Genomic DNA, 24590 nt, shown 5'->3' on the forward strand with positions numbered 1-24590 from the left:
CCTGCCCTGCAGGGCTACCGAGTGTCTCCTTGACACAAAGCCTGCAGCAGCCAGCAGACACAGCTTCACTCAGCCAAGCAGCCAAACGCCCACCCACAAGCACCAGCTTTTTGGTCTCACCTCACTGAGCTGCTCTCGGGTTTCTTCCTTCTCCTCTGCCAGTCTCCTCAGCTGCACCCGCAGCCCCTCCTGCTGCTCCTCTGCTTCCTGCAGCAGCTGCTCCAGCTGGGCTTTCTCCGCACAGAGCTCTGCCTTGGTTCTTTCACACCAGCTCAGCCGCTCCTGCTCACAGACTCTTGCTCTCTCCAGCCCGGCCACTTTCTCTGACACAACCTCATTCTCTTGCTCCAGCTACAATCACAGAAGCAGAGAGCACATCAAAGACAGGAACATTTCCTAGGAAGGAGCTTTGGCTTGGACAGGACAAGGAACAACATTTGCACAGCCAGCCAGTCCTACTGCTGGAAGGCAAGAAGGCTGAGAAGCAGCAGCAGCTGGAGACAAACAGCTGGCAAGAGCTTTGGCAACTCTGCTCACCTGCAGCACAAGGTGGTTCAGCTGCACTTTCTCCACTGCAAGAGCTTCATTGATACTGCTCATGTTGGCTGCTGCAGCACGGAGATCAGCTATTTCTACACTCAGCTGCTTCTGAGTCCTGCTCAACTCTGCCACCGACTGCTCGGCCTGCAGAGACAAAAGAACAACGTGACAACAAGGGCAGGAAAATGCCTGACTCCCAGCAGCAACTCCCATCCCCTGGGTGTCTCCGACACGCTCCCAGTTCACGCTCCCAATGAGCACGTGGGGACTGAACACCCAAAGAGCCTGTGTGCTCGGATCCCCATTTCCCAAGAAGGACAGCAACGGTTTCCCTGTCTTCTCCTGCCAGGAACAGCACCGGTGCTGGTCCTGCTGTCACAGCTCCCTCTCCCACAGGTGCTCCCTAGGAATAAGGTGACCGTACCTTCTCCAGGGCCATGGTCAGCTCGTGTTTCTCTCGCTCCAGCAGATCCCTCTGAAGCTGTGACTCCTCCAGCGTCTCTCTCGCCACTACCAGCTCACTCTGCAATAATGAATGTTTTCCTTCGAGCGCAGCAAAGTCCTTCAGCCTGGGAGACGGGGAAAGACAAACAAGTTCTTAACCTAAAAGCATTGTCATCTCCAAACCAAGAGTACCTACTATGTCCAGATATGGCAATTGGAGGGATTTCCAACAGCTTTCTATTTACACCTGAGGAACGCTGGAATTTCCTGCCTAGAGCCGCATCACTCTTTGCCATTGATGTGGGTGAAACATTTGTCACTGAGAAAGTAAAACAAGCTTCCAGAAAGCACAGAACCTTTCCAAGTGGCTCAGGTACTCTCAACGGGTTCCTGCCTGTTAGTTCTCTCCCTCCTCTTGGATCCATTGGATCCAAGACTTGCCAAATTTCTCCTTCAGGTACGACAGACTCTGCTCAGGCTGGGAATGATTTCTGTGAAGCTCACGCACAAAGCACACGGAGGCGGCTCTGCTGGATGGCAGCAGGCAGCCAGCCCTGCCCGCGGGCTCCCTTCGCCCTTCTGTGCTGCAAATGACGAGCAGGCACAACTCAGCCTTGTGCGCTGGGCCCCTAAGGTCCAGCCATGCCCACCCCTGCCCCGAGAAAGCTCAAACGCTCACAGCAGCTCCTGCTCACGACGCGCTCTCTCCATCGCCTTTTGCTGCTCCACCTTGTCCCCCTGGGCTGAGTCTTCCTTCAGCTGCAGCTCCGTGTTCCTTTGACGCAGACGCGAGGCTTCTTGCTCCGTTACTTCCAGCTGCTGCTGTAGCTCGTCCCTGGTTCTCTCCAGGTTGGCACAGTCACTGCAGAGACAAGGCTCCGTTACAAGAATGAAGAGGCCGGGAGAGTCACAGATCCCGTTTTCCTCATCCCAGGATGGAGCTGTGGGGAGCACGGGGAGGAAGAACTTGCTCTTCCCCTCCCAGGGTAACTGAAGAGGGAAGCAGAAAGGCGGGCAAGCTGCTGCCTTCAGCCAGCGAGAAGCGGTGCCCGGGAAAGGGCACCCAAAGAGCAGAAGCAGACGCAGCATGTCGAGGGAGAGGCGCCTTGTATGCCAGCATCGCTCTGAATCGCCCAGACAGCCTTGGGAGGCACAGCCGAGCAGGAAAAGCAGCGACAGGAGGATGCTGTGGTGCCAAACAGAGGCACGCGCGAGGCAGGGCAGGCAAGTTCTCTGCCCACAACAGCTCTGGGCTCCCGAACTGGAAGCAGATTGCCTCTGGACCGCAGGAGAAGGAGGAAACGCTCACCTTCTGAGCGCTTCCACCAGTGACTGGAGGTGCTGCCGCTGGCTGCTGGACGTGGCGCATTCCTCCTGCAGCTGCTCAAGCCTCTGCTGCAGCGTCCTGCACTTCTCTTCCTGCTGCCTGTGCTGCTGCAGCAGGGAATCGATGGAGTCCTGCCTGGCAGAAAGCTCTTCTTGTAGGGCCTGCAAGCAACGGGCAGGGAAAGAGCACAAAGAAGCAGTGAGGAGCGGCCAAGGCGGCTCCAGACAGCCGGGAGAAGCAGTGAGCAGAGAGACGGCTCCGCTGGAGGCAAAAGCTGGGAGGGGGTTGGAGATCAAGGTCCCAGCTCTGCACACACCTCAGTTATATCTTTTATCAGCTTTTGCAGGGACAGGTTCTCCTCTTTGGCACTCTTACTCCACAGAACTTCACGTTCTTTCTCTAACCGACCGGCTTCCTGAGAACAGAAGGAGGAAAGGGTGGGCAGGGCAGAGCTGCTCCCTCTGCAGCGTTCCCATCCTCAGCGGCACTGCCATGCCCAGAAGCCTCAGCCCTCGGCATTCCAGTGCATTCCTTCCCACATCTATTCCACTTCTTCCTCGCTAAAACTAAGAAGGGAAAGACCGACAGCTCATTTCCATAGACTGCCAGGAAGCTGTCAGTGCCAAGGAAGTTTGACCCCAGGCACAACAGCCTTGGTGCAACCCCTGAGGAAGACACCGGAGCTGTCTGCAGCTCCCCTGCCGCTGCTGCACCCGGACTGACTGCACCTGTGCCAAACACACAAGGAACATTCTGGCAATGTCCCTGATGTTCCCCTGCAGGTGGCATCTCTACCCCTCCTTCTGCTGAGGAAACCGCACCTCTGTGTGCTACGGCTGGGGAGCAAACACTGGGCTGTCCCCCAGATCAAGGGAAAACACACCAGAATCTCCACAGTGTCGTCAGGTGTTTCCATGGGCTTCTCCTTCTCCTCATTCTTCTTCTGGGAGGGTACAAGCAAGGCCGAGAGCTCCAGCACCCTGAGAAGAGAAGGTCCACGTGCCACTCCAAAAGCACAGCACACCATCGCCTGGGAAAGAGCTGAGCAGCTCCCAGAGGCACAGCAGAGAAAGTTCAAGCCAGAAAATACAGCAAAGGCAGCATCCAGCTCTAAGGGGTAATGAGCTTGAGGGTGCCAAATGGCCCTTCTTGCCCCAAAGGTCTTCTGCACTCAGTCTTGCAAGGAACCGTCAGCACAGAGGAGCTACACTGCTTATGATGCTCCTGTTCACATTCCTCCCAACTGCTTTAATGCAGCCCTGGGGAGGAAAAGGGCTGTACAGAGACAGAGTTCTCTTTATATTGCTCTCCATTTCTCACCAAGAGTCAGCTAACAGCAAAAACACTGTGCTATGCAATCTCTTTGCCAGTCTGGTCTTACTCAGAACAGCTTCTGTCAGTCTGACGGTTTTTCTGTCCCTCCTGTTGAAGGCAACAGTCTGACCAGGCACAGAAACAGGGCTGTGCAGAATGGGTGTGTTTAAAACGTGAACACAGCTCATCTACGAATCACAGCAGCAGCCACAAAAGATCATGTTGGTAACTGCAAAGTTTAAAACAGCTTCACCTGTCCTGAAGCTCCTTCTTCTCCAGGTCGCCAGAGGTTGGACGGGAGCAGCTCACAAGCACAGCTCCAGAAAGCCTCATGTGCTCTGCCTTCAGCTCAGACAAATCTCTGAAGAGGAATCAAGAAAGAGACCGTGTTCACAGCATCATCTCTACCAGCTCACTCGCTTCTGAAGCGCATCATTGTGCACCAGTCCCAGCTGGCAGGAAAGGTGACGCCTTGGCTGGGACGAGCCGCTCATCTGGCACTTTGGGACCAGGACGCATCTGGACAGTTGAGCAATGAGTCTGCGTGATCGTCGAGGATGAGTCTGTTTTCTCCTCAGAGATGAGAAGAAATGTGTGGGACGGCCAGAGGCCTCAAGGACCTCCACTGACTCTTACTGACTGTTGCTGCTGCTCTAGCTTATTAACATACTCTCATTCAGTGAGATGTACGGCAGATTTCCACCGTTCTATTAAACGGACTGCTCTACGTGCTGCACGCACAGCTGTGGGGAGTCTCTTCCAGCATGTCCATGTGTGCCCGTGCCCGAGTTAATGTGCCCAAACATCACCACAGGAAAGTTCATCGCTCAGGGCCTCGGCATTGCCCACAGCCCGAGCCCCTCAGTCTGGTTTGAAAACCTGCATCAAACCAAATCATTCCAAAGACAGCTAAACAGCTTCATGGCTTCATTGCTTCAGACTCTCAAAGGAGAAATCATGGCTTGAGCCACAATTACTGTAACACGGAGGCTCACCCAGCAGGTGTGAAGGAAGCTACAGCTTTCCTGCAAGAGCTCTGGCCTTCCCTCGTACTCACCGGTCAGTGGCAGTCTTCATCTCCAGGAACTGACGGCGGAAGGTCACCACCTGGCACCACAGGCTGAGGAGACGCTGGTGTTCACCCCTGACGTAGCTGTCATACACCTAAACGTGCCAAGACAAAAAGAAATGCCAGTCCAGCCTTCGCCAACACTGCTCGAGTCTTTCAGAGAGGAGAGAGCGCAACCCCCAGCACCAGGTCTCTTCCATCTCCCAGCCCTGTCTCCTGCTCCTCAGCACCAGCACAGCTCAGCAGAGCCACCGCTGCCACACAGCAAGACCTCTCGGCCAGAAATCAAATCCATTCTCACGCCGCTCTGGCATCACGGCTGACGAGCCCGTAGCCTTTCCTTACCTCGCGCTCACGGCGCCGTTCACTCTCCTTCAACCCCAGCTCCTCCCGGGCCCTCATCCAATCCGCCGTCAGTTTTGCAACATCTTCTTTGAGGGCTGAATTAACCTCACCGGCTTTATCGAGCTGCTCCCGCAGGAGAGCGTTCACTTCTGCCAGATTCTCACACCTGGGAGAGGGAGAAACAGCAGAGAGGTCGCTCAACAACTGCTGCCCACAAGCAGCAGCCCCGGGATTTCCCAGCTCCCTCAACACTGGCTTTGTTGTCAGACTCAGAGGCAGCAAAAGCGCTTCCTGGCATTAACCAAGATCTCTCTGGGATGGCCAGCTCAGCTGCTTCTCCTGGCTTTAAGCCTTCCATTGCCATCCACAGGTTCGGTTCTCCCTTCCTCTCAACTCTGATGATGCCCACAGTGAACGTCTTGCCTCCCCGCCGTGCTGTCTGATCACTGCATCATCCATCACCTTTCTCTACCACTGTCCTGAGCCCTCACCTACTGAACCCTGGAGCACCTGAGGCTGGAAAGGGACCTTTGCAGCTCACCCGGAACAACCCCCCGCTCAGAACAGAGCCATTCGGCACACAACACTGTCACTGCACCACAGAAAACACATCGTGGACCTTTCTCCTGTCACAGCGGCTCGTCCAGCCGCTTCCCTTGGGGAGAGCAGGCGGCGCTGGCAGGTTTTCCCTCCCCTCCATGAGCATCCAGGGTACCGGCTATGAGGGAACGCTTCTTCCTTGTACCTTTGCTGCTCCTCTTCCAGCCGCAGCAGTGCTTTCTCCAGGCTCTGGTCTTCTGTGGCTTCCCGCCTGCTGGGGAGGGATCCCTAAGGCAGAAAGGAAAAGATTAGTCAAATTCTTGTGTTCCCTTCACTACTGTCAGCATCCATCGCTCTCCCCTCCATTTGCTGGTATCTCTGCAGCTCGTGGCTTCTTCCAGGCATAACAGTGTCGTGACAGCAGAGAGGAAGGGGAAGGGTGTCACTGCAGGGGACAGCTCTGCTCAGTCTCCCACTGTTGCACTCTCACAGCCCGGGATCCTCCGCTCAGCACCACAAGCGCTCACTTGCACTTGAAGCCCAGGAATGCTCTCCTGCTCTCCTACTCTTCCTCTCCCGGGTTTACTTTAGCCGCGAAGCAGAAAGAAAAGCACAGAAGAGCCAGCTCTGTGTGCTGAACGCCAGCATTCCCGCCTGCCGAAATGCCGCGTTCCAGCCGGTTCTCTTTCAGAGACGGCCCCACAACGTAACAGGCAGTACGGCCCTCTCCTGAGACCGAGGACAGCGCGTTACCCCAGCAGGAAAGCGCTCTCTCACAAAACTAAAATCCTTCTTGGTGGGGATTTCTGGACTGGCATTTCTGGGACTACTGGCTGCTCCAAGAACGGCAACTGCACACACACTGACGGGCAGAATTACAGCGCTTCCCGAAACCCTCCGGTAGCAAAAGCCTGTTTTCCTGTCACTGTCACTCTGGAGAGGTGTTTTTTGCCGGTGTTAACGAATGCTGTGTGCACTGTCTGTAGTCAGCAGCCTGCACACTCACCCCTGCTGCCTCCACTTGCTGCTCCAGCTCTCGGCACCGAGTCCGGTACTGCAGGACCTGGGAGGATACAGAGAAGGAAGATGAGCGAATGCAGCTTCTCCCAGACGCGGCTCCTCCCGCATCCCCTTTTCTCTCAGTCTTTGCAGCCCAAGCACGGAACATTTCACGGCGCTGCTGATACAGCAACGAGAAGTCGTGACCATACGGGGAAGCTTCACCTCCTCTGATCTTCAGGCCAGCCAGCCAGGGTTTCTGTCGCACACAGCACTGTCTGCTCATGCTAAGGCAGCGCTGGCCAGCAGCACCTGCCCCATGGGCACCCGGACCCCAACTCGAGATTCCCACGGGGGAAAGGTCCCCCGGGCCCTGAAGGGGGGGCAAGGAGGGAGTTTCCACGTCGCTTCTCAAGCCCCGCCGAGCAGGTCAGCTCTGCCCCAGCCCCGCTCAGCCGCTGCACAACGCGGTTTCTGTGCAGCTGCACAAGAGCCGCCCGGGCCCGTTCGCCGGCCGGGCAGCGGCAGCGAAGGCGGCCAAGGGCTGCCGAGCGGCTCGGGGCTGCCGGCGGGGGAAGCAGCGCCCAGCACGCCTGGGCGGGCCGGGCGGAGCGGGGCGGCTCCCGGCGCCTCCCCCGAGCTCCGCGCTGGGCACCGTCCCGCCCGCGGCAGCTCCGGGAAGGAACCCGCTGGGGCCGCGCGTTCGCCCCCGGCATCGCCGCGGCCCAGCGCCCTCTCTGGGCGGCCCGGACACCCCGGCCCCAGCACCGCGGCCCGGCCCCGGGCAGCTCCCCCCGGGCAGGCGCCCCCGCTCCTCACCTTCGCCTGCAGCTTCCGCACCACCAGCGCTTGCCGGTGCTGCGCCTCCTGCGAGCTCTGCAGCCGGCGCCGCAGGGAGCCCTGGCTCGGCGCCGCCATGGCCCCGCTCCCTGCCGGGCCCCGCGGCGGGGGCTGCTCCGCGCCCTGCCCGGCGGACCGCGCTCAGGCGGCCCCGGGCCGCGGGCTGGCGCCTCCGGGGCGGGCGGAGCGGCTCCCCCTGCCCGCCGGGCGCGACCGGGAGCCGCGGGGCGGGAGAGCCGGGCTGGCTCGGGGCCGCTCTGGGGCAGCGCTTCGCTCCCCGCTGCTCTTCTCGCTTCTGTCTCCTCTCTCCTCGGCTCTCGGTTCTCTCTCCTCGCTCCTGGCCGGGCCCGCCGGGCTGCGGTGCTGCTCTGGGCAGCGCTTTGCTCCACCGAGCCCTGCGCAGGGACCGGTAACGGCCCCGGAGAACGGTGCGGGCAGCACGCGCTGCCGCGGGAGCCCGGGAGAGAAGGAGCGAGGAAACGGTCCCGAGAGCAGAGCGTGGGGTGTGGGGACACTGGGGCAGGGAGGGGGCAGCGCAGGGACAGCGCAAAGGCTCCGTGGGCCAGGGGAGCCGACGGAGCAGCCGGAGCTTTCTGCTAAAGCTCACACTTGAGCCCGGGACTGGCCCTGGCGCAGGAGTTCCAGGCTGGGGCGCAAACCAAACGCACACGGGTGGCACTTGGGAACCTTTTCCTCCCTGTTTTGCAGCATGAACGGGACAGACTGCAAGCAGGTAGAGAAGAGCCTGGGTGGCAGAGAAAACGGACAAGTCACAGCACCACGTGCTCTCTGAACTACACTTCACTTCATCACCTCATGAAGAAATACAAGAACCAAAGATGACACACGGGGCTCAGTCCCCTTGGCCAGACTGGTCTGCTGCACGAATTCACTTATTCACCCCTCGGGTCGGGAGCTTTCCTGACTTAGAACCCCTCACGCTTAATCCGTGCTTCACAAGGGTGGCACCCGCGGGCACGCGCAGGGCCATGGGGGTACCCAGAGGCAGCAAAGGGCTCAGGCTGGACACCCAGGGGCACACGCAGGGCTCTGGGCCACACCAAAGGGCAAACGGAGGGCCCCAGGAAGCACAGGAAGAGAAACGGAGGCCCTTGGGAGGCACCAAAAGGCTGTTTGGTGGCCCCTTGGTTGCCCCAAAAAGCCCATCCCTGGGGACATGGAAAGGCAAACAGAGACGGCTTGAGGAGATGAGAGGAGGAGTCCCTGGGAAAGATGACAAGCCGAAGGCCGGTCCCTTGGTGGGACAGCAAAAGGCCCAGCGAGGGCCCTGGGTGGGAACCCAAAGGGCCATCAGGAGCCTTGAGGGGCCGAGAGAATCAATGGCCAGAACAAGGCGCAGCCTTCAACAGCACCGCCATGTGGGACTGTCCTAGGGCACGAGCACGGCTTTACAGAGCTGGACCTGCCCCTCCAACAGCCCGGCCGCAAGGCTTTCCAAACAAGGCAAAAGCCTGGGCTGCTTTTCTCTTCCCCACTTAAGATTCCCTGTAGAACTGGGTCTTAGCCTGAGCGAGGCTGTAGGAGGGAGGAAGAGGCAGGAAAACATTGCAGGGAAATGCCCAGACACAGCAGGGCCTGGCGTGAATCGCTGCAGGCACGAGCAAGGCCTTGGAAACAACATCTGTGGCCGTTTGGCTGCTCTTCTTAGCAAGCGCACGACACACCAGTGACATCCGCAGTGTTCTGCAGCGGTGGCTCCAGCTCCTTCCACCACTGGTCCTGGTTTGTTTCCCGGAACATGCGGCTCCAGCACTTCTCTCCTGGAGCACAGGCCCCTTCTAGAGCAAGCGCCACTTGGCCTTTTCTTACTTCTGCCTCCTCTTCCTCTCTCCGCCTGGCAAACTCTTGCTCTGCTCCTGCAGCAGCCACTCTCACAGGCGAGAAGTGTCGATCATCCCCTGCAGTTTGGGAGCATCCTCTAATTTGGCCAGGTGTTCCCGAAGCTTAATGAGTTGCTGTCTCAGAGAACTCTAGCATAGAAAGTGCTGGAGAACGACTGGAGGAATAGCGACGTATGTCTCATCATGCTGGATCCATGGGCCGAGGGCAATTGCCTGAGGTTCAACAAGGGCAAGGGCCGGGTCCTGCACTTGGGTCACAACAACCCCATGAACGCTGCAGGCTGGGGGAGAGCGGCTGGAAAAGGAGCTGGGGCTGTTGGTGACAGCGGCTGAACATGAGCCAGAGTGTGCCCAGGTGGCCAAAAAGGCCTCCAGCATCCTGGCTTGTACCAGGAATAGTGTGGCCAGCAGGACTAGAGAAGTGATTGTGCCACTGTCCTGGGCACTGGGGAGGCCAAACCTTGAATCCTTGGGTCAGTTTAGGGCCCCTCACAACAGGAGTCCTTGAGGTGCTGGAGTGAGTTCAGAGAAGGGAACAGAGCTGGTGAGGGGCTGGAGCACAGGTGTGATGAAAATGCTGGTTGCTTCTCACCTCCCTACATGAGATTCCCTGTAAAATGGGGTCATAGCATGACAGAGACTGCAGGAGGGACGGGGACGGATGACTGCAAGGCAAATGCCAGACACAGTCTGGCCTGGCTGGAAGGAAGGCAGGCACAAGCCAGCACTTGGCAACAAACTCTTTATTGGAAGCACGGGGCTGTACTTGGCGGAGCTGCCCAGGGCTCTACGCGTCTCTTGCCGCAGCCCTGCCCAGGACATGGCCCGCAAGCCTCCCAGCTAACGGCCTCGCTGCTGCCGCGGCTGCTGGGGCTCGCCTCCCACCAGCTGGCCGCGCGCTGCTCTGCGTCGTGCTGCTGTCTGGGCAGGGGCCCTCGGAGCTGCCGGAGGGACGGGCTGTCTGCAGAGCTGTGGGCCCGTGGAGGGGCGGGTGTCCTCAGCGGGACGGCTCTCCTCTCCGCCTGGAGGTCCGGGCGACTTTGCTCCCTCGCCGGCTTCCAGGCTCTGCTCTTGAGGTGCGCCGGGGAATCCTTGTCCTTCCTCCACGCCTGGGCTTGAGAAAGGCGCCCGGGGTGGCTGCGGCCGTCTGTTGGAGACAGCTCCCCTGAAAAGCTCCAGCAGTCCAGAGCATGGGCAGCTACAGCCTCCTTCAGCCTGAGAGGCTCCGATGGCTTCCAAGGTGCTGCAGACAACGTTGACAACTTCTGTGGCCAGACGGTCAAGCGAAGCCCCTGAAGTTGCTCTGTCGGAAGCTGCTCTTTCCGCTTGCCCCGATTTCTCTTCCTCAAATTTGCCCGCTTCGGTGGTTCCTCCGGCAACAGGCCCTGGCTCAGGTGTGCCGGATGCAAAGTGCTTCCCCAGGCTCTCCGACACGGTCGCTGTAAGCTGCTCGGCCGCCAGTCCGATTTGCTGCCGATGGCGCAGAGAAGAGATCTCCGGAGGCTCTGCAGCTCTGAGCGCACCGGCTGCACCTTCGTGTCCCGGCTCGGGTTGGGAGGGGCTTTGGCCCTTGCCCAAAGCTGCATCCACTCTTAAGCGTCGCCCCCATTTCAGGGAGTTGCTTGCTCCTTTGGGTGGAGGTGGGCACGATGGTTTGTGAGGCTGCAGCAGCTGTTGTCCCAGACCAGATGGTATCTGAGGCAGCAGGAGCCGCTGTCCCAGAGAAGAAGTGTTGATGTTCCCCCGCAGTTTGGGAGCATGCTCTAACTTGGGCAGGTGTTCCCGAAGCTTCTCCTGCAAGGTGACAGCAGGTTGTGTCTGGCTGTGGGCTGGACAAGCGCTCCTGGCCCTGCGTGCTGAGGCGTCCCGCGGGCCCAGGACAGGGCTCTGCTCCAGCCCCGCGACGAGGGCGGAAGGGAAGGGCTTCCCTCGGGACCCTGCGTGTCTGGGAACACCCCGCTTTGCTGACCTGCTCTCGGATGAACGCTTTCTGGGCCTCCAGCTTGAGCATGGTCCGGTACTGCCTGTACTGGTTGAACTCCTTCAGCGAGCAAACCACCTGTGGAGAGCCGGGGGCAGAAATCCCCCAAGCGCTGTGAAGCCGGCTGCGCAGACTGCCTTCCCGAAACAGCCGCCCCGGCGGGAGGGGAGCTGCTCCCTGCACACCCTGCTCTGCGCTCGGGAACCCCGCTGGGAGGGAACCGTTTTGATCAGCCCCATCTCATCCAAACCTACGTTGCCATCGCTGGTGACGAAACCCTGTCTCTTCAGCCACTGCACGTTGACCTTGCGTTGGTGGTAGGCCTTCAGATGCGGGTCATGCAGGCTGTTGTACTCGTTGCTCATCCGGCGGCCCAGGGGATCCCCAAGGTCAAACGAGCCCGAGGGCCGGTGAAGCTGTGAGAGATGTTCCAGAGTGTGAACGGGGCAGGAAGGAGCAGCAGGGACGAACGCACCTCCCAGCTCCTCAGGCACGCAGGCCGGCATTTCCAAACCTGCGAGGTCCAGACTGATTCCTGGCCCTCCCACCCCTTTCTTCTGCCTTTACCTTTTCCCCCAGCTTTCCCCTGCTGAACACAGGCTTGGAGCCGGGTGTCACGGGGATCTTGACACCGAGGGTGAGGTCCAGCAGCTCAGGGTCCATTGGGCCAGTAGCTACTTCTCCCAGGTGTTGTCTCCTGTGTCCGAGCTAGGAAGACAGAGACCCTCAGGCACAGCTCAATGAGCCTCCTGCCCAGCGGCTGCAAGAAAGGGCCCGTCCCAATGCCCCCGAGCAGCCCCGCCGTGTCCCAGGCTCCCCGGCTCAGCCCTCTCCATCGCCCCGCTGCTCACCTCTGCCTGTTTGACAGTGCACTGAGCACCGCGTCTGCCTTTGGGACAGCAGCGGTGAGACTGCGCTGCACAGCTCCTGCACTCAGCACCGCGTCTGCCTTTGGGACAGCAGCGGTGAGACTGCGCTGCACAGCTCCTGCGCTCAGCACCGCGTCTGCCTTTGGGACAGCAGCGGTGAGACTGCGCTGCACAGCTCCTGCACTGAGCACCGCGTCTGCCTTTGGGACAGCAGCGGTGAGACTGCGCTGCACAGCTCCTGCACTCAGCACCGCGTCTGCCTTTGGGACAGCAGCGGTGAGACTGCGCTGCACAGCTCCTGCACTCAGCACTGTGTCTGCCTTTAGGACTCCAGCAGTCAGACTCCGCTCCACGGCTCCTTCCAAGAGCTCTCCTAGAGCTGCGTCCTGCGCTGGCTCCTGTCGCTCCAGAGGCACCCGGCAGCAGATGCCACGGCCGCTCTCCCGGCGAGCGGCTTTATAGAGCACTCGCCATTGTGGCATCACGGCGTTGCCGCATTGTCACATCACTGGTTTCCATGACGCTGCCCTGCTGCTGCCCACCGGCCCGTGCTGGGGGCCCGTCTGGAGGCCCATTTGGACCGGCCTGTGGCCCCTGTCCTTCCTGGCCTGGCTTGGAGGGGTCATCTCCACAGCCCCCTTCTCACCTCAACTCTCCTGTGATGCTGTGAAGCAAAGCAGCATCCTCAGCAACCGGGAAGAAAGACAGGGCACACCCCTTGATACCAAAAAGTCTATTCTGCTAATCTACTCTATTCTATATTGGTCAGATTGCCTCCAGCACCATGAAATCTCACCTTGAATGTTACCAGGGATGAGGCATCTACGACCTCTCTGGGCAACACGTGCCAGCATTTTACCACTCTCATTGTAAAAAAATTCCTCCCTTGTATCTAGTCTAGATCTCCCCTCTTTGGTTTAAAACCATCACCCCTTGCCCTGTGTCCTGGTTTTGTTAAAAAACAAGTTTCTCTTTTAGTGAATTTTGCCTCTCAGCTAAAGCTTCATATCAGCTGCATTTTCCTGGAGAACCAGACACATGTTTTGGCAAACCTCGCAATGGAATGCAAACTTATTGATAAGCACGGATGGACATCTCGCGAGAGGGGCAACGAGAAACTGGTGACCGAGAGACTGAGCAACGGTGAATAACATTCCATTCACGTGAATACTTCATATAAAAGTGGGAGATCACGAGGATCTCATCCCTTTTTCCTTCCCTTTTTCCTCATGGCTGACATTAGGAGAGGACCTTGCTGCTCGTCCCTGTGAACGGAGGCCTAGTGAGAGACTGAATCCAGCTCCGGTTGGCTGCAGAGTCCAATACAGGACTTTGGGTGCTGGCTCTGCAGTTGCTGAGACTTTCAAGATTGGTTTTGTATATTTTGTATTATTTTCTCTGTGAAGGGGTTTCGTTAGAAGGAGATATGTTGTTGAATTAGTCAGGCCCAAAGGAATCTCAAGGCCACTTCAAGAAGCTGAGAACAGAATCTGTTGTGAGAAAGAGGGGCATTTCTTCATTAACAGGGCCTCAGCATGGCGTGAGTCGTCGGACCTATCATCGGTGGGGCTCCAGCGTGTGGACTGCCCATGATACTCATTTAGCGAATCCATGCTTGGAGCGTGGATTCATGATTAGAGAATAGTTGCGTATATAAGGAGACATGTTTCTGTAATAAATGGCTTTTGCGTGATTCACATTGAATCGGAGTGCTGAGTCCTTTATCGTTCCAACAAATGGTGACCCCGACCGTAGTGAGACGGCGTCTCACTACGGTCGGGGAAAAGCCTGGAGCGGCCCAGCCAGAGGCGGCTCAGCTGGACTGAGAGCCGGGCGGAGACGTACGGACGTTCCGCGGATAAATTTTGTTGAAGAAGGCCCCGGGAAAGGTGAGCGGCTGGGAGCAGGAGGAGGGAAGAGTGAAGTTATGGGGCAGAATATATCCTCTGAGGAAGAAGCTATAGTTAAAATCCTCCTGCATATTCTCTCTATGAGAGGACTTAAATATGAAGAAAGTAGCATACGTAGACTGTTGGTTTGGTGTAGAACTAACGGCTACCCGACAGAAGCTGAGAAAGCTTTTAAAATTGAACTTTGGGATGATACAGGGCAGAAATTATGGGATAAGGTTAGCGACGGAGATAAAGAAGCTAAATCATTAGCGACTACATGGAAGCTTATAATTTCCACCTCAAAAGAATTTAAGGCTGAGCGGGCTGCGGTTACTGGAATTTTTGCAGCTCTACAGCCTGATAAGAACTCTAAAAATAACTGTGAAGCTTATCCAGTTCGTGTTTTCGATACCCTTCCTGCTCCATGCCCTGTTGTGCCTTCGGCGCCCCCGATGATACAACGGTCTGGGGCGGAGGGAGGAAAATTACTGAGTGGATGGCCTCCTGTACCATCACACGACCTGGAGAGACCAAGAAGTCCAAAGAACTGGAGTCAGATAATTTGTCAAAAGGACTGGTGAAAGTTGAGAATACTAAAGTCGTAAATAAGTGTAATATCAATTCTTTTACTGATTCGTGTCCGCCTTTACCGCCTTCTACCCTTCTAACTCCTACAAGAGAACAGAAGGAGTCGCCGGATAAGAACTGGGCAAAAGAACTGTGTGAAAGATCAGATGAGCTATTAGCGAGTGAATCCAACAGTCAGCAATATCAAGCTATGAGAGAGGTGCCTGAAACCAACAAAGCAGCCAAATCATTTGCAACTATTAATCAGGGTCCCAATGAGAATTACATGCAATTTATTGACCACCTTCAAGAGACCATCAATAAGCAGGTTGAAAACTTAGAAGTTAAGGAAGCACTGGTGTTGAAATTAGCAGTAGAGAATGCTAATGTTTGCTATCAGCATGTTATTTGCGAGTTTTACAGTACATATTATGTGTTCCTGTGTACCGTCTCTCTGAAAATCAAGCAGCTTGTCAGGAATGTGAGTTAATTGTTTCACTAGTTGTTTTTAAGTGCGCCATAAAACCTTCTGCCTGCTCTTCCCACTCAGGCTGCAAGCAGCCCTGTGCTTCCCTCCCGCCTCCCCCCCCCCCCCCCCCAAGGTTTTTACTTGCAAGATGGGGTCAGGAATGATTGTTTTCAGTTGTGTTCCTAAAAAATCGGTATTGGGAGGTGTTTTAAAACATAGGAAAGCACTCCAACAAGAAATCATTAAATCTTTTCAGACAGTTTTACAGGCGGGGCGATTTGAACTTCAACAAGCTGAGAGAGACTTAACTGATAACACACAGGTCAGAAAACTTGTTAAAGTCTGCAAGATGCTTTCCTTATTAACCTGTTTTCTTTGTGGGTATCTGTTTAATCATGTTGCAATTTTGATAGGTCTTTGTTATATGATACGATAAGTTCACAGTCTGTTAAATCATGAGATTCTGTTGACTCAAAATGTGCATTTTGTGAAACTAGTGGGTGATCTGAATTGGGTCCGGACCATTTGTGGGATCACTAATGAGGATTTAGCTCCAATTGTAAAACTGCTAAAAGGGGATAGTGACATTAGCTCTCCTAGAACGCTTACTGCTGAGGCGGATGCTGCTCTGAAAAAGATTATGTCCAAACTTGTAAAAGCTTTCAGCCATAGGTGGAACCCAGATTATGTAATCGGACTACTAATTGTAAACAATACTAACTATCCTTGTGCTCTCATAATGCAATGGACAACTGGTAAGGAGCTGTTAAAGATCTTAGAGTGGGAGTTTTTGCGTTTTCGACTCAAACGAACCATTACAACCAGGGTTGAGGTCTTTGCTCAGCTTATAATGAAAGGTAGGCAGAGAATAGTCGAAATTTCAGGGGCTGAGCCTGCATATATCATTGTTCCCCTCGTTTCAGAATATTTACAGTGGGCTTTGCAGAACTCCTTACCTTTTCAGATTGCGTTATTAGATTCTCAAGCTTTAATTAAGACATTTTCCCCTCCACACAAGTTAATGTCAGCTTTGAATATGGAATCAATGGAGGAGGGTCCCCCTCTTCTCTCAGAATTTCCTGTTAAAGGACCCACAGTGTTCACTGACGCAGGGGGTAAAATGCAGAAAGCAGCAATTACATGGAAAACAGATGGAAAATGGCACAATGTGATACTAACTGACCTGAAAGGATCAACTCAGCATTTGGAACTCAGGGCTGTAATAGAAGTGTTTATCAGATTTGCTCATAGCCCGGTGAATATTGTTTGTGATTCTTTGTATGTGGTAGGTGTGGTAGCTCGCATTGAAAGATCATTGCTCAAAGAGGTTCAGGATGCACAACTGATGTCTTTGTTCAAGCAACTATGGTTGTTGGTCGAAGAGAGACAACACCGATACTTCATAACACATATCCGTAGTCATCTGACAATTCAAGGCGATTTAGCTGAAGGAAACCGCCGAGCTGATTTTCTTGTATCTCCTGCCTGGGTTCCACCTCCAGTAGATAGGTTTGGGCAAGCAGTACGCTCTCATAGTTTCCTCCATCAGTCTGCTCAGGTCTTACAGCGGCAATTTTCATTGTCCGAAAGTGAAGCCCGAGGTATTGTTAAAAGTTGTGCAGATTGTCAGCGCATCTCAGTAGGGCTGGGTGCAGGAGTCAATCCAAGAGGATTAGGAGCCTTGGAATTGTGGCAAATGGATGTTACACATGTCCCTGAATTCGGCAGGCTGAAGTATGTGCATATGTCTATTGATACATATTCTTTCGCCATATGGGCCACTGCTCAGACTGGTGAAACTAGTTCACATGTGCAACGACATTTACGTTCTGCTTTTGCAGCTTTGGGAGTTCCTGCACAGGTCAAGACAGACAACGCACCTGGTTATATCGCCAAAGCTACTGCCACCTTTTTTCAGTTGTGGGGTGTTAAGCACATTACAGGGATACCAAATTCTCCTACTGGTCAGGCCTTGGTAGAAAGGATGAATCGAACTCTCAAGCATCAGCTTGACAAACAAAAAGGGGGAACTGACTGTACTACTCCACGTGACAGACTAAGCAAAGCATTATATGTCTTGAACTTTTTACGCCTTCCGCAAGGGTTCGACATTCCACCTATGATTCGTCATGGAACAAGCTTAAAAGGACACTTGACAGACCTTAGAGAAAATCAATGTCAGGTCAAAATACGCAATGGAGTTACTGGTGAATGGGAGGGTCCTTTCCAATTAATAACTTGGGGAAAGGGTTATGCTTGTGTCATTACAGACCAAGGATCAAAATGGATTCCTGAGAAATGGATCAAGCCATGGCTGAATAAAGACAACAAAGATTCGACAGATGCAGAAGGACAGGAGGGAGATAAGTTGTGAGAATTGTCTCAAATGTAAACCATGAATTCTTATTCAGTGTTATAGATGCTCTTAGACCCAGTGGTCTAAAAGCTTATTAGTAAACAGATAAGGTACCTTCCATAGAGAATGCTAATTTGAACAGATGGTAAGAGTTCCAAAAGGGTGATATTACAATTAGATAATCTATGCATAGATAAGGTAAAAGTATAAGATATTTCTACCATGGTAACCTAATTTAGCAACTGGTAAGGTTTTAAAAGAGATATTAAGATTAAGCTATAGATCTTTTAAATAGGTTAATATAAGTTTTAAGATATTAAGTCAATAATTAGCATATGAATAGGTTAATATAAGTTTTAAGATATTAAGTCAATAATTAGCATATGCTGATGGTATTAAGTACGTTACTCTATAAACTGCGCAGTTATAGATCTTTTAAGAATTTAAGAGAATATATTGTATTAAGTTGTCTGACTATTCTAAAATAGTGCATTGGTAAGGTTGTCATAAGTAGAATTAAGGTTTTATATATGATATGAAGGTTTGAGTATAAGCAGATAGTTGTTTAATCTTATTAAGTAAGGTTTAGCTACATTATATGTAATTGTAATTATGTTGTTAATCACGTGTCCTATGTTGCAGTGTATTTCAAAGATGATTCAGCATGCTGTTTAAGGGGCCTGACTAGTTCAAGAACAAAAAGGGGGAATTGTGAAGGGGTTTCGTTAGAAGGAGATATGTTGCTGAATTAGTGAGGCCCAAGGGAATCTCAAGGCCACTTCGAGAAGCTGAGAACAGAATCTGCTGTGAGAAAGAGGGGCATTTCTTCATTAGCAGGGCCTCAGCATGGCGTGAATCGTCGGACCTATCATCGGTGGGGCTCCAGCGTGTGGACTGCCCATGATACTCATTTAGCGAATCCATGCTTGGAGCGTGGATTCGTGATTAGAGAATAGTTGCATATATAAGGAGACATGTTTCTGTAATAAATGGCTTTTGCATGATTCACATTGAATCGGAGTGCTGAGTCCTTTATCGTTCCAACATTTCTCTATTCTTATCAGTAGCATTAGTAAAACATCTTTAACTTTTCCAACTCTCTTCTCTCTGTCCTTCTTTCCCTCCTAATCGCCTGTCCTTGGTGGGAAGGGGGGAGAGGGAGGGGCAAAAGGGGGAAGTGTGGGGGAGAGGAGGTGAACAACACATCTGCCAGGGTTTGATTGTCACCCCGCAATCTTAACCCTCGACACCCTGAGACAGAAAAGAGGAGAAAAGGAGCTCCCGGGGCAGAGAAACGCAGAGCCCGGCACCCAGGGCACAGGGAGCGCCGTGCTGGGTACCCAGAGGCAGCTGCACAGAAATTCACTTCGCTAGAGCTCCGTGTTCAGAAAAAGAGACAGAGGAGTCAAACCAAAAGAAAAACTTTATTCAACTAAAGGGAAGAGTCCACCGGGCATCTCCCTGTGGGGTCTCTTCCAAAACGCGGGGAACGCAGCCCCCGTTGACCCCAGTTCCCCAGCCCTAGCTCCCGGCCGCAATGATCCCTCCTCCTTTCCCCATGGGCTGAGGTACTCGGAGGGTACAACCTTTCCGATCCGCCTGCTCCCCATCTCCCCACCCACCCCCCTCAAACCCCCCCAGTAGCTGGTGGTTAAAATTCCCTTCCTTCATCTCCAAGGGTGTGACTGCCCCTGGAGTCCTTGCTTCTATTTTGGTTCTTGCACCAGCTGTGTCTCCAGGAGGGCCACCTGAAAGAGGCAAAAGACCACTGGGATTTGCCATCGTTCCTCCCTATGGCCAGACCCTCCTGCCACCCAGTGCGATCCTGTTCTCACCTGTCTAGAAGCCGGCACCTTCCGCTGGTCAGAGAGAGACAATGCGCACGCATCTGGCAGCGACCGACCACGGCAACATCTCTTCAGCCTCCTCCGTTCACGTTCCACCTGCACGTTGGGAAGGAGAAAGGGTCACAGGCTCGGGCCACCAAACGAGTTGCAGAAGGACCCCTGCACATCAGGGCAAGGAGATTTCTGCTCAGAGACTGTCACTTGCACCTGAGAACGTTGGGGCAAAACGCACTCGAAGCAGAATATGGAGGAGAAAGGGCAAGAGAGAGTCCAGTGTGTGTGGATGGGGACACTGGGGCAGGAAGGGTGGTACCCCAGTGAATGTGCATTTGGGAAGGCAACGGGTGCCAGAAGGGAGAGAAAATAGCGAGTGTGCACAGGCGGACGGGGAGAGGGCAGGAAAGCAGCAGAGGGCTCCAAAGTGCTGCCTGGGAAACGTGTGGTGTTCCAGAGCACCGGGAGGCTTTGCAGAGGCAGGGAAAGCCTGTTTCACCTGCTCCAGGGTCCTCCTGAGCTCAGCGTTGTACTGCTTCAGCTCCGTCTTCTCCAGTTCCAGCCTTGCAACTGCTCCCTGCAGACATTCCAGCCGCTGCGACAGGCGTCTCTTCTCTGAGAGCCAGGAGAGCTGCTCCCCTTCTGCAGCAGCCTGCTGGGGATTCAGAGAGGAGATGGTGGAGCTGGTGCCACACGCAGGTTACAAGGGCCAGAATGAACAAGCCGGGGAGAGTGAGCGCGCTCAGGACTGGACAGGGCCAAGTGCCTTCTTCTCCCCCTGGGCCACAGCCCAAACCAGCCCCAAACTCTCTTCCCAGGGGCCCCCTGCAGATCACCTGGGAGAAATCCACACTCATTTGCCTTCCTGCTTTTGGGGCTGTGGCACAAGTACATGCGGAATGGCAATGAAGCCTTTAACCGGATCACGCAACAGTACCAATTCCAAACAGGCTGCGCGCCAGGGTCTCCTTCACCGGCCTGCGGGTTGTGGACACGGAGAGAAATGAGCTTCTTGCTCCTGACACCCACAGGGAGGGATCCCAGTGACAAGTGCTTCAAGATCCCTGCCCCTGAGAACGGAAAAGGGGCTGCATGGGCACCCGTGTACAGCCCCTCTCAGCTCACGCCCAGTTGCCAAGGGCCTGTTCCTTCAAGCCCCTGACCAGGTGGACTCACCTGCCACTTCTTTCCCTGCTCTTCCATCTGCTGCCTGAGCTGCTCTACCCGCTGGCAGGCGTCTGTGAGCTCTCCCTGAGTCTGGCGAAGCAGCTCCAGTAAAGAATTCTTCTCACGCTCCTTTTCCAGCACGGCCTGCACAGAAATAAAGAGCAGACGGGTTTAAACTTCCCTCACAAAAGGTCTGTGCCAAGACACCAAGGCGGACGAGGTCACACGTTCTCCAGGCGCTGCGCTGCTGCTCTCCTGGGTCATTCTCTGCCCACGGGGAGACGCAGCTTCCTAAGGGACACTGGCAGGATAAACAGGGTCCCTCCGGGACTGAATCTGCAACAAACTCTTAGTCAGCTCACAGGACACATGTGGCTCACTCTGCGCGCAGGACCTTGGGCAGGACACAAGCGCTGCCAGGGGAGGACGGGGTTGCTCTGGCACAGCAGAGCTGGGCACAAAACAGCTCACCAGCCAGGGACTGAAAACAGCCCAGAACACACCTCTGTCCTACCGCTCCAAAATCTTTCACTGGACTCTTTAAAAAGGTTTCTCGTTTGTCAACAATCCTGCTGCGCCCCTCCCCGTCCCCCCAAACACAAACCCCATCCTCGTGGGGATTCAGTCCTACAAACTCCCTTTGGTCTGTAATGGACATGAGGCTATGAACACCTACCAGTAAACATCAAAAGAGGACGGTTAAGAGAGCAGTGAAGATATTCTGAGGTAACTCTTACAAAACCAGAACCCACGAGCAGCACGACAATCTAAAACCAAAGGTCACATTTCTGTCTGGCTTCCCATGAGAGGACTCGTCCCCAGTCCCAGCGCTGGCCCTGCACGCCTTTCACCTGCCCAGATTCAGTGCAGGAAACATGCAGGGATGCTCCACACGGCCCCAGCCCCAGCCATCTCCCACAGCTCCAGCCTCGCAAAAACACACCCATTCTCCCTTCGCAGCCTTTACCTCTCGCTCGGCATTTTCACGTCTGGTTTGTTCCTCTTGTCGTTGAGCTTGCACGGCAGCAACTTTCTGCTCCATGTCCACCAGCTGCTTCTCGTGCTCCCTCTCTGTCTCTGCCTTCTCCTGTTGCCATCGCTCCAGCAGCTCCTGCAGCTCTGACTGGTGCCCTTCCCGCGCGCGTGCCTGAGGACGGGAGGAAAACGCTTCAGGATGGAGCCCCAGCCAAGCTCCTCAGAACATGGGAAGCTTCACCCTCCTTTGGGGTTCAGGCCCAAAGAAAACCCCTCTGTCCACCGAGAAAGGGCAGCAAGAAAGGAACAAAGCTCCCGTGACTGCAGCTGGCAGGAGGGTCAGGACTCTGCCCCATGGGAGACGGGAGGCTGGTAAGAGCCCCCCTGTGCTGCCACGCTCTGGGTGGGGCCCCCAACCTGCCCTTGAACTCATCTCACGCCCACGCTCCATCTGTGGCTGCATTTCCTGTCCCAGCACAGTCCTGTGGGCTCCACGTGCCTTCGAGTACGAGCCATCGGCTCTGCTGCTGGCCCGGCAACGTGCGGCCTGCGACACGCGGTTGCTGCCATTTCACACCCCGGGCCGTTCCTCTGCTAAAGCCAGCCCACCGAGCGTGCTTGAGGAATTCAACACCTCTTGTTTCCTACCAGGTCTTGCAGGAGCCTCTGTGTTTCTGCTTCGTGGTCGCTCTGCCGAAGTCTGAGGGCATCGTCATGCTGCCGTTCTCTCCGCAAGAGCTGTTGTGCCGCGTTCTCCCGCTCCTGCCTCAGGAGAGATCTCTCTGCTTCCAGCTCACGTTGAAGACACTTCACTTCCCCTGCAAACCCCACAAGTGGCAAGAGTCAGAGTCTACCCAGACCCTGCTTCTGGCCTTACTGACCTTCAGCCCTTGGAGTTTCAGTGCTGGAGGGGTCTGTTCCAGCTCCTTCACTCCTCACAAGCACTGCGGACAGAGAGCTGGTTTTATACCATCTTGTCTAGGCAGGGCATCACCAGAAACAAAGCACATGCGGCCTCACCTTGTATCACGTCCTTGGCCTGCGTGACGGTGTGAAGCCGCATCTCCAGGTGACTCCGGGCGATCTCCAGCTGAGATACGCGCTGCTGAGCCTCAAACAGGCTGCGCGCCAGGGTCTCCTTCACCGGCCTGCGGGTTGTGGACACGGAGAGAAATGAGCTTCTTGCTCCTGACACCCACAGGGAGGGATCCCAGTGACAAGTGCTTCAAGATCCCTGCCCCTGAGAACGGAAAAGGGGCTGCATGGGCACCCGTGTACAGCAAACATATTTCTGCCATTTAAATTAGCAATGCAGGCCCCTCTGAGGGAACGCCCAGGCTTTCCTTAGGACCCAGCGTAACACAGCAAGCCCAGCCGAATTTCATCTCGACAGCCAAATCTGAAATGGCTGCTGCCTGGTGGATGGCACACAGGTAGCAGTTTTCCTGACAACGTCTGTGCCAGCCAGCAAAAGCCCAACCTCTGCTCACAGGTGCATCCCATCAGCACTTCCAATTGCTCTGCAGGGGGACACAATAAGCAGGTTTTTTTCCCCTCAAGATTCTTCCCTGTTCTGTCCCTGGAAGGTGAGAACATCCGCAAAGCACAGGGGACGCAAGAAAGCCCCGTGCAATGCTGACCAGCTCTGTAATTCCCGACAGCGAGTCATGTCCTGCCCAGGGTTCCTCGCCCTTTACCTGGCCTCTGCCAGCTGCTCGGAAAGGCCTTGTCTGTCCTGCTCCACGGCTGCCAGGCGCAGCTCCAGGGCAGCCTTCTCCTGCACCAGCACCTCCTTCTCTTCGGACACCTTGGCCAGGGCGAGCCCTTGGCGAGAGGACTCCTGGCGCAACTGCTCCAGACCAGTGCTGGCCGACTCTTGCTGCCGGGACACCTGGAACGGGACAAACCGCAGCTGGAGCCCTTTCTGTGCAGCTGTGTGCAGAGCAGCCAGCGCCGCTGGCCAGGGGACGGGAGGAGAAAGAGCTCCTGTCCCGGGGGCTCCAAGTGTGAGAGCAGCTGCTGGTCCCGCACCGAGAGCCTGGGCTGCCGAAAGGCGCTGGCCCCGCTCACCGGCAAGTGATGTGCAAGGCCAGCCTGGGCTGCCTGGGACCAGCTGTGGCCTCCCCAGTGCCCAGTGCAGGGGACGGTCACTGCCCTGCTCCTGCTGGCCACACCAGTGCTGGGACAAGCCCGGCTGCTCTTGGCCTTCTGGGACACCTGGGCACACGCCGGCTCATGTTCAGCCGCTGCCGACCGGATTCTGCCTCAGAAAAAGGATTCAGAGCTACACAGTTTGTTTCTTTTGCCACAGGTGACAGGAGTCGCCCCGCTCTGATCCATGGACAACACGATCACCGCTTTGCAGCTCAGCAAAAGCCACGGAAGAGCCCAACACGGACCGGTGGATTAGAAGAACCCAGAGAAGCAGAGGACAGCGCAGAGAACTGCAGAGCTGCTCCGCAAGCCACCAACGTGGTGCCAAAAAGAAGGGAACAAACCCCCTGCCCTGCAGGGCTACCGAGTGTCTCCTTGACACAAAGCCTGCAGCAGCCAGCAGACACAGCTTCACTCAGCCAAGCAGCCAAACGCCCACCCACAAGCACCAGCTTTTTGGTCTCACCTCACTGAGCTGCTCTCGGGTTTCTTCCTTCTCCTCTGCCAGTCTCCTCAGCTGCACCCGCAGCCCCTCCTGCTGCTCCTCTGCTTCCTGCAGCAGCTGCTCCAGCTGGGCTTTCTCCGCACAGAGCTCTGCCTTGGTTCTTTCACACCAGCTCAGCCGCTCCTGCTCACAGACTCTTGTTCTCTCCAGCCCGGCCACTTTCTCTGACACAACCTCATTCTCTTGCTCCAGCTACAATCACAGAAGCAGAGAGCACATCAAAGACAGGAACATTTCCTAGGAAGGAGCTTTGGCTTGGACAGGACAAGGAACAACATTTGCACAGCCAGCCAGTCCTACTGCTGGAAGGCAAGAAGGCTGAGAAGCAGCAGCAGCTGGAGACAAACAGCTGGCAAGAGCTTTGGCAACTCTGCTCACCTGCAGCACAAGGTGGTTCAGCTGCACTTTCTCCACTGCAAGAGCTTCATTGATACTGCTCATGTTGGCTGCTGCAGCACGGAGATCAGCTATTTCTACACTCAGCTGCTTCTGAGACCCTGTCAACTCCGCTACTGACTGCTTGGCCAGAAAAAA

At 55.2% G+C, this 24590-nt stretch overlaps 3 protein-coding genes and 1 long non-coding RNA gene across 5 annotated transcripts; all 4 read right to left on the minus strand.

Moving 5' to 3' along the window:
- Positions 1 to 54: 54 nt before the first annotated feature.
- On the minus strand, positions 55 to 5926 carry LOC136108070 (centrosome-associated protein CEP250-like). The gene is made up of 12 exons (XM_071815533.1): positions 5918 to 5926; positions 5785 to 5867; positions 5040 to 5205; positions 4683 to 4789; positions 3879 to 3986; positions 3195 to 3291; positions 2628 to 2726; positions 2294 to 2472; positions 1664 to 1846; positions 965 to 1109; positions 538 to 684; positions 55 to 351 (listed from the first exon to the last, which is right to left on the minus strand). The coding sequence occupies exons 1-12, from the start codon at positions 5924 to 5926 to the stop codon at positions 70 to 72; spliced, it is 1605 nt and encodes a 534-aa protein (XP_071671634.1). The 3' UTR covers positions 55 to 69.
- Positions 5927 to 6396: 470 nt separating this feature from the next.
- LOC139829181 (centrosome-associated protein CEP250-like) lies at positions 6397 to 8132 on the minus strand. 2 transcript variants are annotated; one of them, XR_011741539.1, is made up of 2 exons: positions 6804 to 7391; positions 6397 to 6642 (listed from the first exon to the last, which is right to left on the minus strand). XR_011741539.1 is itself a non-coding variant. In XM_071815469.1 (2 exons), the coding sequence occupies exons 1-2, from the start codon at positions 7494 to 7496 to the stop codon at positions 6508 to 6510; spliced, it is 234 nt and encodes a 77-aa protein (XP_071671570.1). In that variant the 5' UTR covers positions 7497 to 8132. The 2 variants fall into 2 exon arrangements, 1 of the variants encoding a protein (XP_071671570.1); XM_071815469.1 differs by lacking the exon at positions 6804 to 7391 and adding an exon at positions 7398 to 8132 and having other exon boundaries at positions 6508 to 6642.
- Positions 8133 to 18819: 10687 nt separating this feature from the next.
- LOC139829196 (uncharacterized) lies at positions 18820 to 19961 on the minus strand. The gene is made up of 3 exons (XR_011741547.1): positions 19755 to 19961; positions 19250 to 19357; positions 18820 to 19162 (listed from the first exon to the last, which is right to left on the minus strand). It is a non-coding gene; the product is annotated as an uncharacterized lncRNA (long non-coding RNA).
- A 349-nt stretch (positions 19962 to 20310) lies between these two features.
- On the minus strand, positions 20311 to 23737 carry LOC139829190 (uncharacterized). The gene is made up of 7 exons (XM_071815534.1): positions 23686 to 23737; positions 23095 to 23353; positions 22418 to 22545; positions 22046 to 22215; positions 21390 to 21569; positions 20432 to 20566; positions 20311 to 20325 (listed from the first exon to the last, which is right to left on the minus strand). Exons 1-7 carry the CDS (start codon positions 23735 to 23737, stop codon positions 20311 to 20313), a joined length of 939 nt encoding a protein of 312 aa, XP_071671635.1.
- Positions 23738 to 24590: the final 853 nt, after the last annotated feature.

This window comes from Patagioenas fasciata, chromosome 16 (genome assembly GCF_037038585.1).
Source record: "Patagioenas fasciata isolate bPatFas1 chromosome 16, bPatFas1.hap1, whole genome shotgun sequence".
Classification (NCBI taxonomy): Eukaryota; Metazoa; Chordata; class Aves; order Columbiformes; family Columbidae; genus Patagioenas; species Patagioenas fasciata.